The 13,298-nt window shown below is 30.8% G+C and overlaps 2 protein-coding genes across 3 annotated transcripts; one reads left to right on the top strand and one right to left on the bottom strand.

Annotated features, from left to right (window-relative positions):
- The first annotated feature begins 1,939 nt into the window (after positions 1–1,939).
- LOC118044311 (transmembrane 9 superfamily member 2) lies at positions 1,940–4,666 on the top strand. Of its 2 annotated transcripts, XM_035052561.2 has the most exons (7): positions 1,940–2,220; positions 2,317–2,357; positions 2,423–2,987; positions 3,108–3,245; positions 3,320–3,476; positions 3,550–4,034; positions 4,411–4,666. In XM_035052561.2, exons 1-7 carry the CDS (start codon positions 2,066–2,068, stop codon positions 4,628–4,630), a joined length of 1,761 nt encoding a protein of 586 aa, XP_034908452.1. In that variant the 5' UTR covers positions 1,940–2,065; the 3' UTR covers positions 4,631–4,666. The 2 variants fall into 2 exon arrangements, with proteins under 2 accessions (XP_034908452.1, XP_034908453.1); XM_035052562.2 differs by lacking the exon at positions 2,317–2,357 and having other exon boundaries at positions 2,005–2,220.
- Positions 4,667–9,958: 5,292 nt separating this feature from the next.
- On the bottom strand, positions 9,959–11,935 carry LOC118044312 (purple acid phosphatase 17). Its single transcript, XM_035052564.2, has 7 exons — positions 11,590–11,935; positions 11,267–11,423; positions 11,058–11,165; positions 10,795–10,922; positions 10,511–10,639; positions 10,345–10,412; positions 9,959–10,263 (listed from the first exon to the last, which is right to left on the bottom strand). Exons 1-7 carry the CDS (start codon positions 11,788–11,790, stop codon positions 10,050–10,052), a joined length of 1,005 nt encoding a protein of 334 aa, XP_034908455.1. The 5' UTR covers positions 11,791–11,935; the 3' UTR covers positions 9,959–10,049.
- Between the last annotated feature and the right edge of the window lie 1,363 nt (positions 11,936–13,298).

Here is a 13,298-nt window from a genome sequence, read left to right as displayed (position 1 = left end):
GGTCGCAATAAACTAATTGCTAGATTTATATTTTCTCAAAATATAATTTTATTTTTGTATGTTGTAATATATAGTGTCACGTTGAACTGAAAGTGTTCATAATTTATGTGATAAATGCATAACCGAAGAGAACCAAGAATTTAAAGCAAGGTTGGCTTGAATTCACCATGAAATTAAATGAGAAATCGAGAGCGCAGTCCTCGAGTTACAGAAATTAATATGTGAAATTATTGATATGAAACATGAGCAATTGACAACACCATACAATTCAAATTAAATTAAATTAGAAACTCCAATACAAATTAATCAAATATTAAAAGCTTAAAATGAAAAAAAAAAAAAAAAAAAGACCCGTGAACCTATAATAGTGTATGTTATTATGGCATAGCTCAAAACAATTTTTTTTTAAAAAAAAAAAAAAAACTCAATACTCGGGTAATCGACCGGACTAAATTTAAGTTAGATTAATTTAATAATATAATAATAAAAAACAATGAATGATAAATAAAAAGATCTAAATAACTCATGTCATTTTCAAAATTAATGAAAAATCATATGGAAAAAAAGAAATCAATCTTCAAATATATCAATTGAATAAAAAACCATAAGTTTTTTTTTTTAAAAAAAAATAATTTGATACCTTACACTGCATTTGTGGGATAAATATTTTTTTCCTAACCTTAAAAAAATGTTAAAATGAATGGAAATGATGACATACTATATGGCATATTCTTAAAAATAAATATCGAGTAATTCCTTTAATTTAATTCCAAAAAATTTATTTGAAAGGAAGCTTAATCTAATAAACAAATAAATATAAAAAGACTCGAGATAACTTAACTTATTTTTAAAAGTAATGAAAAATCGCATTCAAAGAAAAATAATTACAGAACTTAATATCCAATTAAATCAAATGTCAAATGAAGAATTTGAAAAACATGAGATTAAAAAAAAAAAAACACAACAAATAAACTCGAATAACTCTTTTAAATTTGAGTTAATTTTCAAATTCATAACCTACTAAATCCTAGACCTGGAGTCTATCAAAAAGCTCAATTTAAGGTTGAATGATGAAATAAAAAAAATCAAACTTGCTAAAATTTAAAAAAATAGTAATAAAAAAATATAGATAAAATGTGATATGTAAATATAATGAAGGAGGATGAAATTATATATATATAAAAAATCAATTCTAAAAACCATTCAAAATAAAATAAATAACAATTAAAAAATAAAAATCAAATCTAAAATAAAAAAATTAAAGGATTAAATTAAAAACAAAATTCATGAAACTAGTTCAAATAAAAAAATAATAATTAAAAAAATACAGACCAAACTTGAAGAGTTGTTATGAAATATTACAAGAATAAACACAAGAATCAAGAATCAAGAAAAAAAGAGGAAAAAGCAAAAAGTTAATCACCATCAAACTATTGAAAATTAAATCACACATGGCACATTGAGAGATAACCCTTTATATTGCAAATATAAAAACATTAAGGAAATTGGTTTTTTATACTCTAGAAGTTTCTATATGTAATTCAAGCTTATTTGATACTATAGTTACGGTTATTTTTTAAATAATTTTTTATATTAAAATGAATATTAATAAATTTTTTTAAAAAAATTATTTTTCATATTAAAATGATTTAAAAATACTAAAAATATATTAATCTGAAATTAATAATAAAATTAATTTTAAAAAAATATTTTTAAAATATAAAAAAAAAAACAGAAAAAAAAAAAAAAAAAAAAAACGCATTGCCACACTTATTAGAGTTTTCAACAAACATGCCAGCAGGTTTGCCTTTTTATATTATTTGTATATTAATTAAATTACCAAATCACTCTTCGAACCACCCAAAAAAAAAAAAAAAACCAATATAAAAATACCAACATGCCCGTAAAGCAAAGTATAAGACCATTTATCCTTAATCCACAAGTGGGGGTCTGACAATATAAATTTTTGAATGTTCCGTCGTCACTTTCACTCTTTCTTTCCGCTTCCTTATAAGTCAACGCTATACATCCACACTAGAAACACTAGCATTTGTTCAACAACATAATGGCGGAGAAGATATTACCGGCGACTTTGTTCGTCTCCGTTTTGTTAGTCTTGAGTGTGGACCAGGCTAGTTCAGATGAATCAGATCATCGGTACAGACAAGGAGACCAGGTTCCCTTCTATGTTAACAAAGTCGGACCCTTTTACAATCCTAGGTAAAACTAGTGAATTCTTGTTCAATTGCTTTCTTTTTCTTGTTTTCATAGTTAACGCTTTTTGTTTTTTTTTTTTTTTTTTTTTTTAATTTCCAGCGAAACCTACCGTTATTTTGATCTTCCGTATTGTTTGCCAGGTTAGAGTCCCTCCCTCCAATGGCACTCTTTTTTTTTCTTTTATCTGATTTGGTTTTGTTTGTAGTTAATGCGAAGGAGAAAAGGCTGTCTCTAGGTGAAGTACTGAATGGTGATCGTTTGGTAATTTGGCCTTTCCCTGTTGAATTTCTACGTGAAAGAAAATCTGTACCTGTTTGCAAGAAGAAGTTATCAAAGGATGATGTTGCCAAGTTTCGAGCTGCTGTTGATGAGGACTATTATTATCAAATGTATGTTGATGACTTACCCATCTGGGGGTTCTTGGGGAGGGTTGATAAGAGGCAACAAAGATATTGCCTGTTCAATCATATCCATTTAAATATTTATTACAATAAGGATCGTGTGATTGAGATTACGTCTGGCCTTGATACGAAAACGATGGTGGAACTTACAGAGGATAAAGAGGTAGATGTGGAGTTTCTGTATACAGTGGAGTGGAAGGAAACAGATGTCCCTTTTGAGAAGAGGATGGCTAAGTACTCTCAGTCATCTTCGTTGCCCCGTCATTTAGGGATCCATTGGAATTCCGTTACAAATTCATGCATGGCAGTTCTTCTTCTTGCTGGATTTCTTGCCGCAATCTTGCGAATCCTTAACAATGACTCTGTCAAGTAAGATTTGTGTTTTTGGTTGATGTATCCATTTCAGTAAGTGTGTTCAATCTTCCAATGTCCTAGGGGCGTGTATGTATGGCTTTTCTTCGCTGAATTGTACTTTCTGTTTTGATTTAGATATGCTAATGACGAGGAATTAGCCGAAGATCAGGAAGAGACTGGTTGGAAATGCATTCATGGAGATGTATTTAGGTTTCCCAAGCACAAGTCTCTGTTGGCAGCCTGCCTCGGTTCCGGAACCCAGCTATTGACTCTGTAAGTGATTTGTTCGTCCCTTACTGTTATTATTGCTTCTGAGAAAATTGACATGCTTTCTTCGTTCCTTGCAGCACGGTCTTCATTTTTATGTTGGCACTGGTAGGAGTGTTTTATCCATACAACCGGGGGGCTTTACTCACCGCATTGGTTGTCTTATATGCTCTCACATCAGGAGTTGCAGGATACACAGCAACCTCATTTTACTGTCAGCTTGGAGGAACAAACTGGGTATTTGCTCATGGACTTTCTTAGCAGGATACTACTTGAGGTTGTATGTTAATTTTATCTTTACTTGTGGCAGGTTAGAAATCTATTGTTGACAGGATGTCTCTTCTGTGGACCTCTCTTGCTCATATTTTGCTTCCTGAATGCTGTTGCAGTTGCTTATACTGCCACTGCAGCTCTTCCTCCTGGCACGATTGTTGTGATAGCTCTTATATGGACACTCGTATCATCTCCTTTGCTCGTTTTAGGTGGAATTATTGGGAAGAACAGCAAGGCTGAGTTCCAAGCTCCTTGTCGCACCGCCGAAAATGCCAGAGAGATTCCACCATTGCGATGGTATCGGCAAACAGTTCCTCAGATGGCAATTGCGGGATTGCTGCCATTCATTCTTATACACACCGAACTTTACTACATCTTTGCTAGTGTGTGGGATCGCAGGATTTATACCATTTACGGCATCTTGTTCATCATCTTTATTACTCTTCTGATAGTCACTGCTTTAATTACGGCCACATTGACCCATTTACAACTTGCTGCTGAGGACCACAGATGGTGGTGGAGGTATGCATTTAGCTGTGATTTATCCACCGTCTAAGCAATTTCCTGATCCATAGCCTCGTTTCATATTGCATATAAATTCATATCTAAATGCTGCAGATGACTTCATATCTTGGAGATTGTGGGCTTGGGTTTTAATACCAAAAAAAAAAAGTCGGAATCTTTGAGCTTTGGCTATCGATGTTAATGAAGGTGGTTGATCAGAGCAAATTCTTATCATCTATAGATGAATTAAAACCAAATGGAAGAGCAGACATTTGTTATAGAATAATGTTTTTACCAATTCTTCGTCGGTCCACCTTGAATGGATGTTAACTGCAGTTTTCTGCCTGATATCCGAGTGTCGGAGGATTGATAAATTTGCTTTATTTGGTGACAGGTCCTTTCTCTGTGGCGGATCAACTGGCTTATTTATATATGCCTACTGCTTTTATTACTACTACGCGCTCACAGAAATGTCTGGTTTCATGCAAACCTCCTTCATGTTTGGGTACATGGCTTGCATCTCTTTTGGGTGCTTCCTTATGCTGGGCACTGTAGGTTATCTTGCAGCCTTGCGTTTTGTCCGGCATGTATATGGTTCAATCAAGTGTGAGTAGGCTGGGAGCCCTCGTCGGAGCAACTCCAACCCAAGTGCTAAATGGAGAGCCAAAAATAAAATTAAAAAAAACAATATTTTGACTTTTCTTTACTCTGAAAGTTAAACAAAATGTTATTTTAGCATCTCACTTATAAAAATGCTATTACTACACATCTTGCGAAACAATGCCAAAAACATTATTGCAATTTTTTTTATTTTTTTTTCAAATGTTTTTTCCTTTGACTTTTTTTTTAAATTCTATGTATTTTTAGTTTGTTTTTAACGAGATTATCTTGATTTTATGATCTATGTAATAAATTTATTGACTTTATTTAGATTGATTTGGGATGTTTTTTTTTGTTTTATTTTTTTAATTTTATTATTTGATATTAGGTTTAATTAAAAAAATTTCTAGTTATTTTTAAACTTGACTAGTTAATCTAGTCATATCGGGTTGTTAAAATAATTATGTATAAAATATATTAAAATATAATTGACTTTTCTAAATGATTTTTTATAGTATGTGAGAAAAAAAATTATACTTATACTATTTAAAAAGTTAATTTAACTTTTCTAAATAACATCTATAGATGCTATTACTTCAGTGGCATTATGTTGAGATGTTTCCTACTAATTATTATTTAGTGCTAGTGTATTTTACGAGTACGCTAATATAAATCAAAGTTGTTTTTTTTAAAGTATTTATTGTTTAAAAATATATTAAAATATATACTTTTTATTTTTTAAAATTTATTTTGGACAATATAAAACAATTTAAATTTAAATAAAAAATACTAACAAATTTAAATTTAAATACTAAAAAATCATTGAAGCAAAAAAATTTAAATTTAAATAAAAAAAAATAGATTGTATCTCAATACCAAATAAGTACCTAATACCTTGCTTCTAAAGACTTGTGTCATATAATAATCTAGATTGTTTTTGGGAAAGTTTATAATACTTTTGTTAACACCACTTCAAAATAACTTTTTTACTCTCATACAAAGAGATTGAACCCACCGATACAGGGATTGAGTCATGTGTTGTTTGAAGATATATATATATATATATATATATATATATATATATATATTATTTTAATATTTTTAAAATAAACTCCAGCTGATTTTTAATTGGATTACTTGAATTTAACTTGATTAATTTTTATTTAATTTTATTTGTAACTTGATCTAGGTTAGATTTTGATATCTTAAATCAAACTGCTAGGTTTAATCTTTTTATCTGTTGTCTTATCCTTATGCTGAATATGTTGTCTCTCAATTTAATTTGTTTGTTGTCAAGATGTTGCTCCCAATCCAATATCTGATGTATTTCTAAATCCATAAGCATTACAGTCTTGAAATTGAATTTATTTGCACTTTAATTTGATATCAATTGATAATTTTTATGTTTATAATAAAATATTAAACTATATAATTGAATTCAATTACAAAATTAAATTGAATTAACAATCTTAATTTAATATAATTTTTATGTTTATAATAAAATATTGAATTATATAATTGAATTCAATTACAATATTTTAAATACCTATAAAATTGAATTGAAGTAGAAATCTTAACTACTTTATCTTTAATTCATATTTTTTCCATAAATAATTAGTGAGAAGCATTTACAAGAGCGAAATGAGTTGAGCATATATAAAGAAGTATCAGATATTAGAATCTTGTTACCGGAAAGTGTGAGCTGTTCAAACTCCGAGCAAGCTGCTGAAACAGGGGCGTTATACAGTACTGGAATTCCGGTGGCCGGGTTGCTTCCAAAACCTCCTCCGGCTCATCTAGGAACATGGCTTAGTGACAGGCCAGCACTTTAACAATCCCTGTATTACAGTATCAGCAAGCTTGCAGTCTTTCTCCACAATCTGCGTAATGCAACAAGATAATTGTTGGTGGTACATTGCTAAGCATAAACCGCAACAGTAATTCAATTTCAAGAGTTTTAAATAGCATGTTAAGGTTTCTCTTTTTCTAAAAATTAATAAATAAACCACACCGGTAAAAAATTATGAGTCATTTAAATTTAAATTTAAGAAATTCATTTCTAATTATTTTTATTGGGGTAACTACAACATAGTCCCCAACCTATTTGGTGTTTCTTAGGCCAGTCCCTGTTTAACATGTACTAGACTATGATTGCATTACTGTTGCGGGTACACATTATTTTTTTACTAAAATATTTATGTGTTAGCAAGTTTTTTTTTTAAAAAATAAATCTAATTACTCAGGTTATGGTCCCGTTCAACTAAAAAAAAAAAGCAATATATATATGGGAAAAAAAATTTATTCAAGAGCAAAAATACAATGTTTAATTTTTAACTAATTAAACATGAAAGGACAAAACATAGTAAAAAAAACAAAAAAAAACTAATGTAAACCAATCCGAGTTAGCATAATAGACATGTAACTAGACATGAAAGAGCGAGCTAGTCTGGATTAACTTGTCAAATTTGTTTTCTAGGTCATAAGACAAAGATAATTTGGTAGAAAAAAAATTGAAAATAACCACAAAACTGTTAAAAAAAACAAAACAACATCGAACAATGATATTAGAAAAGAAAAAAAAAAATGTTTGTTAACTTTTCAAACCTATGAACCGAGCCATCATAACAAAATCACTATACATGAAAAATAATCATAAACTCAATCCCTAGAAAGTGAAACGTTGAAGGATGACTTGAAAAAAAATAGATAAAAAATTAAAAAACAAATAATAATTAAAAAAATGAGAGCTAAAATCATAAGAAAAAATAAATAAAATGGCAAAGAATTTTTTTTCAATTTGAGAGTTAAATTCAAAAGAATAAAAATATTAACAAAAGAAAAAAAATATCAAAAGAATAAGAACTAAAAAAAATAATACACAATCAACTTGGATTGAAGGATAAAATTAAAAATAATAAAACTTTTATAAAATGGTCAAGAGAAAAAAAAATCAAAATAATAAAGATCAAATTAAAAACACTAATATATGATTAAATTGTTTTTTTGAACATGTTGAATCTTTCAACGCATCTTCTTACATAAAAAAAATCTTAAATGTAAATCGAAAAACTTATGAATGCATCTAATTACATAAATTACAAACTATTCTATAAATAAATTAAAAAAAAAAAAGCAATAAAAGATAAATAAAAACATAATTGAGAAAATTAAGTGACAAATATCGATCAAGATATTTAATATTACAATACAAGTTATTTACCTGGTGATGTTTAATGAATATGTTTATAAAAATCAATATGTAACAAAAATCTAAAACCCACATAAAATTTATTGAATAAAATAAAAATTTGAAAAGGTTAAAGAAACATAAAAAAATTATAGAGAAGGGGTATTAATCAAAACTTAAACACAAAAATTGTTTTTAAAAATACATATAAAAAATAGTAATTAAAAAAAAATAAGGCCAAGCGTTATGGGCCTGGTAAGTTAAGCTTAGTGCCTAGCCCATAAAGAAAGGGCTTGCACATGAGGCTTAATTTTTTTTTTCGAAGCATCGTCTGCCCCATTTTTTGCTAAAAAAATAGACAACATATTGTATATAGTTGTCCAGAATCTAGCCACTATAATGGCTAGAAAAACAAGTCTCCTGTTTTTATAACTCAAGAACCTATTTCAACCTATTATTTTTACCCAAAACATCTAGGAAACACTTTTAAAATCTTATTTAACTAATCTATAGCCTCAAAAAAAAAAAAATACAAGAAGCCATCCTAAAACCCATAATCAACCCAAAGCAAAAAAAATCTTTCAAAGCTTAGATATATGTTTTGGGTGTTTTCAAGGGAAGAAAATACTTAATCTTAACTCTTCTTGTTATATTAAACCATTTAATACAAAATTGACTGTTTTAGTGGTCAGAATTATCGCCAAATATAATTTTTTGTTTCTTAGATAAAATCCGACAACCTCATCTCTCCTCTACTAAAAAAGAACTAAAAAAGTGAAGATTAAATTATGGTATCAAAATATAATGTTTAGAAATTTTAGGGATCAATTACTTAATAGATTAAAAAGATGAGAGGTCAAAATAAATTTTTCAAACAAATTACAGAGCCATTATATATATCATCCATATTTTTCACTTAAGCCCTCTTTATTTGAATTTAGCTCAGAGTCCTAAAAAAAACATGCTCAAAATAGCTTAATTATGAAAACAAAAAAAATGTTGGAGAAACAAATTTAATTTTTTTTTAAAATCAATCTACAGTAAATTATAAAAGGTTGAGCAGTAAAAAAAGCCGCACGTTTTATAAATGATGGTAATTAGTAAACTCTTCGTACAACACCCCCCCCCTTCCACAGGAAAGTCACCAAGAGTACAATAATAAATTAACAATAATCAATTCCAACATCTTCAAAATTTCTCAAGTAGGCTAGGGTCTGCTCCATATTAACAACCGGCCCTTAACATATTGAATTATATTGTACTCTATTTAATTTCTTCTTGACAGGTTAATACAAAATATATATTTAGAAACACGATCTAAATCATATTTTTAAAAATTTTAAATTTTATTTTATTTAAAATATATTTTTATATATTTTTAAATTATTTTAATATACTGATATTAAAAATAACTTTTTTAAAATATAATTTGAAGCAGGTACTGCATATGAGGTGCATTGAAGTGAAATGGTGACGGAAACCAGCCATTATATCCTCAGAAGGAAAAAACAAAATGTTATTATTGAGCTTCAAACAGAATCCATGCATTCTCAGGATAAAGATTCATTCGTGGCAAAAGACTAACACTGAATAGTATTGGAGGACCAAATCCATCCAGGGTCTTCATCATATCCACTTTCCAGGAAATTTCTTACTTTGTCTTGTTCAAAGTAAAAGACATGAAGTTTGTCCATCTTCATAGATGGACAAGAAATTCGAGGAACGAAGATGGTTTGAAGGTGATGCTGTAAGGTTGCTGGCTTGTTGCCTGGACCTAATTTGACATATAATCCATAATGGAATGTTACTGTAAGTTCATCACTATTGAGTACAGAGCTTGCCAATCTCACCTTTTCATGGTAGCGGTAGAACTCAGCTAGATCCTACCGTTAGACAGAGTCAATTGCACTTATTGTCCAGGTTATTGGATTAGTTCATCTGTTAAAGCTCTGATTTACCAGATTTTATGGGTGAATTATTCTTGTAAAACCCATTTTTCCTTTCTCTCTGTTTTTTTTTGTTTAATAAAAGATTCGTTGGTGTGAGGCAAGCAAGGGAATCCCATCAAGATTGATAGAAGCTTGACCACTTTCATCATGTTCATGACACCTGCACTTTTTTTTTCTTTTTTGATGCGACACTGACTGGATCGCCATTAAAATAGTGCCCATTGACAAAGAATGAGCACGATAATGATATTAAGAAAATATAACTATAACAAATGACGATCCTCTAGCTCTAGATCCTTATATTGAGGAGTAAAGCAACTTTGTTGTCGTCCATCTATGCAAAACATTGCCAGAAACATCATAAAATGCAATCTCTGCTGCATCCTGAGTCAACTGCACAGACATGAAACCTTGACCATCATAGAAGAATTTTAGCCCGCCTGTCTTTCGTTTTTTAATGTCACCCCTCCATGCCTTAGACCCAGCTCCACTAGTTAGAAACTGTATTGGACTGTAAAAAAATTGTTCACCATTAGTAACATTTTCGTAAACTCTTTCCAGTTTCCACTACCACACATCGTTTAAGGTGTACCTCTCTGTGTCTCCGATGTGTTCAAGGCAATGGTCATGTCCATTCATGTAAAAATCCACTTTGTTTGCCTGAATTTAGTGAAAACAGCAGAGGATCAGCTCCAATCTTGTGTCGAGAACCATTTTATCAGAGAAAAGGGGAACTGAATTCGAGTGATTGTGTTTACCTTCAGGATTGGAAGAAGCTTGCTTACAAGTTCCTTGGTGTCCCCGTGATGTCCAATACTTCTAATTGAGTGATGACCCACGACGATTTTCCACTTTGCACTCGATTCGCTCAACGCCAACTTTAGATCCTGCTCCCAAAAAAAGGGTACAGTCCACCAGATAAATTATCCACAGATTATTTACACAGTTGATCATAGGCCTCTAATTGAGTGGCTGTTAATGTTACACATGCTGTCAACCTGATGCATTATTTTGAAAGTGGAACAATAATGAACATAAACACCTTTATTAGGTTTGCGATGTAAGCTCTAGGAGAACCAATGCCTCTCCAGTCATAGGTATGGCCCTCGGCATCAGTGAAGTATGATTGGACAAAAGGAGTGGTGTCCACAAAGAAAATTTCAGCCAATTCTACAGAAAACCAAATGATTTAATTAGTTCTTGGATGAATACGTCCTATACAATTGAAAATTCCAACAAAATAGCTAGTGTAGGCTGTATATGACATGAAGGAAAGGGAACACTTGAAAAGTAGAAGCTACACACCAGCATCGACAATGAAAGATCTCAAACAAAGCCACCTGCTATCTATTTTCCTGAGGTGAAGGCTTAACTGTGCTTCCGCGTTCCCTCTATAATCATGGTTTCCCAACACTGCAAAAAAAAAAAAAAGATAAGAAAAAAGTTAAAGATTTCTGATCCAGTATGATCAATATTGAAACAAAATCATTAGTTGTGCCAGTTTTTGTACTCACCACTATACCACTGCTTTTGCAGACTCTTTGCGGTGTAGATTTGGGTAAACGATTCCTCAAATGCTTTGTCTTGTTCACCAGTTAATCCATCATCATAGAAATTGTCCCCTGTTGATACTACAAAATCTATGTCCAGCTTCTCTCCAATCCTTCCCATCTGTATCCATGCAAATCAGAGGCAGGAATTAATTGAAGGAACGTTCTTCAAAACATGGAAATGCCAGTTACATGTTGCATTACTTTTCTCCAACTCCCTTCATACACGCGCACACGCATACAAAAACATGGTGTAAATTAAAGAAAAGCAAGGAAGCTGGTAGAACCTGAAGAGCAACTTCAGACTGGTTGAAAGCACCCTTTCTGCCCCAGTCTCCAAGCACCAGAAAGGAAAGAGTCCCGTCAGTTTTTGCAGGCTGTTCAAACCTTCGAAGCTCTGCATGTGTCGAGACCAGACACAAACCAAAACTACCAATCATCAAAACAAGGCATAGAACCATGTTTTTGTTGCTAAGACCTGCTGCCATGTCTCTCTAGCTAGAGCTGAACGGAGAAAAAAACTCAGATAGAGGTGAAATGGATACACAGAACAGAATCTTGGTGGGAATAAGGCTTTGTTCGAAATAGTAACTTGCAAACTTCTCTAAGCTGAAGGAGTCCAGTCCAGGTCCTATCATTTTTAGTCTACGAGGCTCTATTTTATAGACAAAGATAGCTGGTTGATTTAACTGTAGCGTAAGAAAATAATAGACATGAAAAGTTGAGCGTGGTGATGAAACTATTACATTTCAATAATTCATCAATACGTAGGCCATGTTAGGTATGGAAATTTCTACATCAACACTCCCAAAATTAGCCAATTCGGATTACCCACAGCAAAAAGAAATCCAATAGCTCGTGACAATGGCGGAACTGTGCCACACAAAAAATGGAATTATGGAAGCTGCTGGAACTGAAAATTTATTTTATGACATCACTTAAAATTTATCTTATAAATTAATTTCAGTATCATCAGTTGATTTTTTCTGTTTTCTTTATTGCTTTAATAACTTCGAAGCTTCAGTTAGGCAGGCATAAAACTGAAATTTTTGAGGTTTCTGTACAAGAAGCAGCGAGTTGTAACAGAGACAAACTGTGGGCAGTTTCCGTTAGCTACTTGAGTGGAGAGAGAGAGAGAAGAACATGACAGAAGCAGAAACAAATGGATATGCGAATATGCTGCTGAATCACTGTCCGAATAAAGTATGAATCCCAATAGGATATTCGGTGGTTAGATTCTCTCAAAACATTCAAATATCAACGAGTACTGTACATGAGCATTAAATTGTGCATCTTAATATATCTACTACTATGTGCAAGTTTATATATATATTTAAATGCAAAGATAATATTTTATGCATATTTTTAATAAAGAGATTTAAGGATCACATATACCTATAAAAATTAAAATTAATTGTTCATGTCAGCTAATGACTTACTCGTTAAGATGAGAAAAAGATGAGGATATTTGATTTTTGTGGAGTTTGAGGTTTTTTTAACTTAAAATATCATTTTAGCATAAAACATTTTTGAAACATCAATAAACTAATTACTTGACTCGAAACAAATTTAAAATTTATCCAAAAACACCAAATTAAACTGGAAAAGGATTTCTTTCTCAACTTTGATTTTTTTTTTCTAGCAAGATAAAAAGAAAAAAATATCTTAATAGAACTTCTCTTATCAAATGAAATCAATTGACACTAATAATAGGTTTTTCTGTTGCTGAAATATGAACAATCAATCACTTTCTCTCTTATTTTTTTGCTTTTTGACGACTTTGTCTCTTCTATTAAATTCAAAGACTTAAACGTGAACAAAATAAAGTTTTCAACCAAAGCGTATAATTTTCAAATAAAAAAACCAAAATGAAATTTGAGAAATATCTCAAGGCATTACTTCCCAAAAAGATGATGAACATAATTAAATTCATATGACCCGATCAACCAAGCAAGGAAAAACATGAACCATTTAACCAAGAAAAAAAAATCCAATT

The sequence above is a fragment of the Populus alba genome, chromosome 12 (assembly GCF_005239225.2).
Source record: "Populus alba chromosome 12, ASM523922v2, whole genome shotgun sequence".
Lineage (NCBI taxonomy): Eukaryota > Viridiplantae > Streptophyta > Magnoliopsida > Malpighiales > Salicaceae > Populus > Populus alba.
The sequence above is the reverse complement of the archived record's forward strand: the minus strand, read 5'-3'. Positions and strand labels throughout refer to the sequence as shown.

Bases quoted from the DNA above. Each gene is read 5' to 3' on its own strand.
- LOC118044311 (XM_035052561.2), top strand. From the start codon at position 2,066: ATGGCGGAGAAGATATTACCGGCGACTTTGTTCGTCTCCGTTTTGTTA. The intron at 2,988-3,107 runs GTAAGATTTGTG...GTTTTGATTTAG, and splicing joins CTTAACAATGACTCTGTCAA to ATATGCTAATGACGAGGAAT. The intron at 3,477-3,549 runs GTATTTGCTCAT...TACTTGTGGCAG, and splicing joins AGCTTGGAGGAACAAACTGG to GTTAGAAATCTATTGTTGAC.
- LOC118044312 (XM_035052564.2), bottom strand. From the start codon at position 11,790: ATGGCAGCAGGTCTTAGCAACAAAAACATGGTTCTATGCCTTGTTTTG. The intron at 11,424-11,589 runs GTTCTACCAGCT...GCATGGATACAG, and splicing joins AGTCTGAAGTTGCTCTTCAG to ATGGGAAGGATTGGAGAGAA. The intron at 11,166-11,266 runs GTGAGTACAAAA...TTTTTTTTGCAG, and splicing joins GCAAAAGCAGTGGTATAGTG to TGTTGGGAAACCATGATTAT.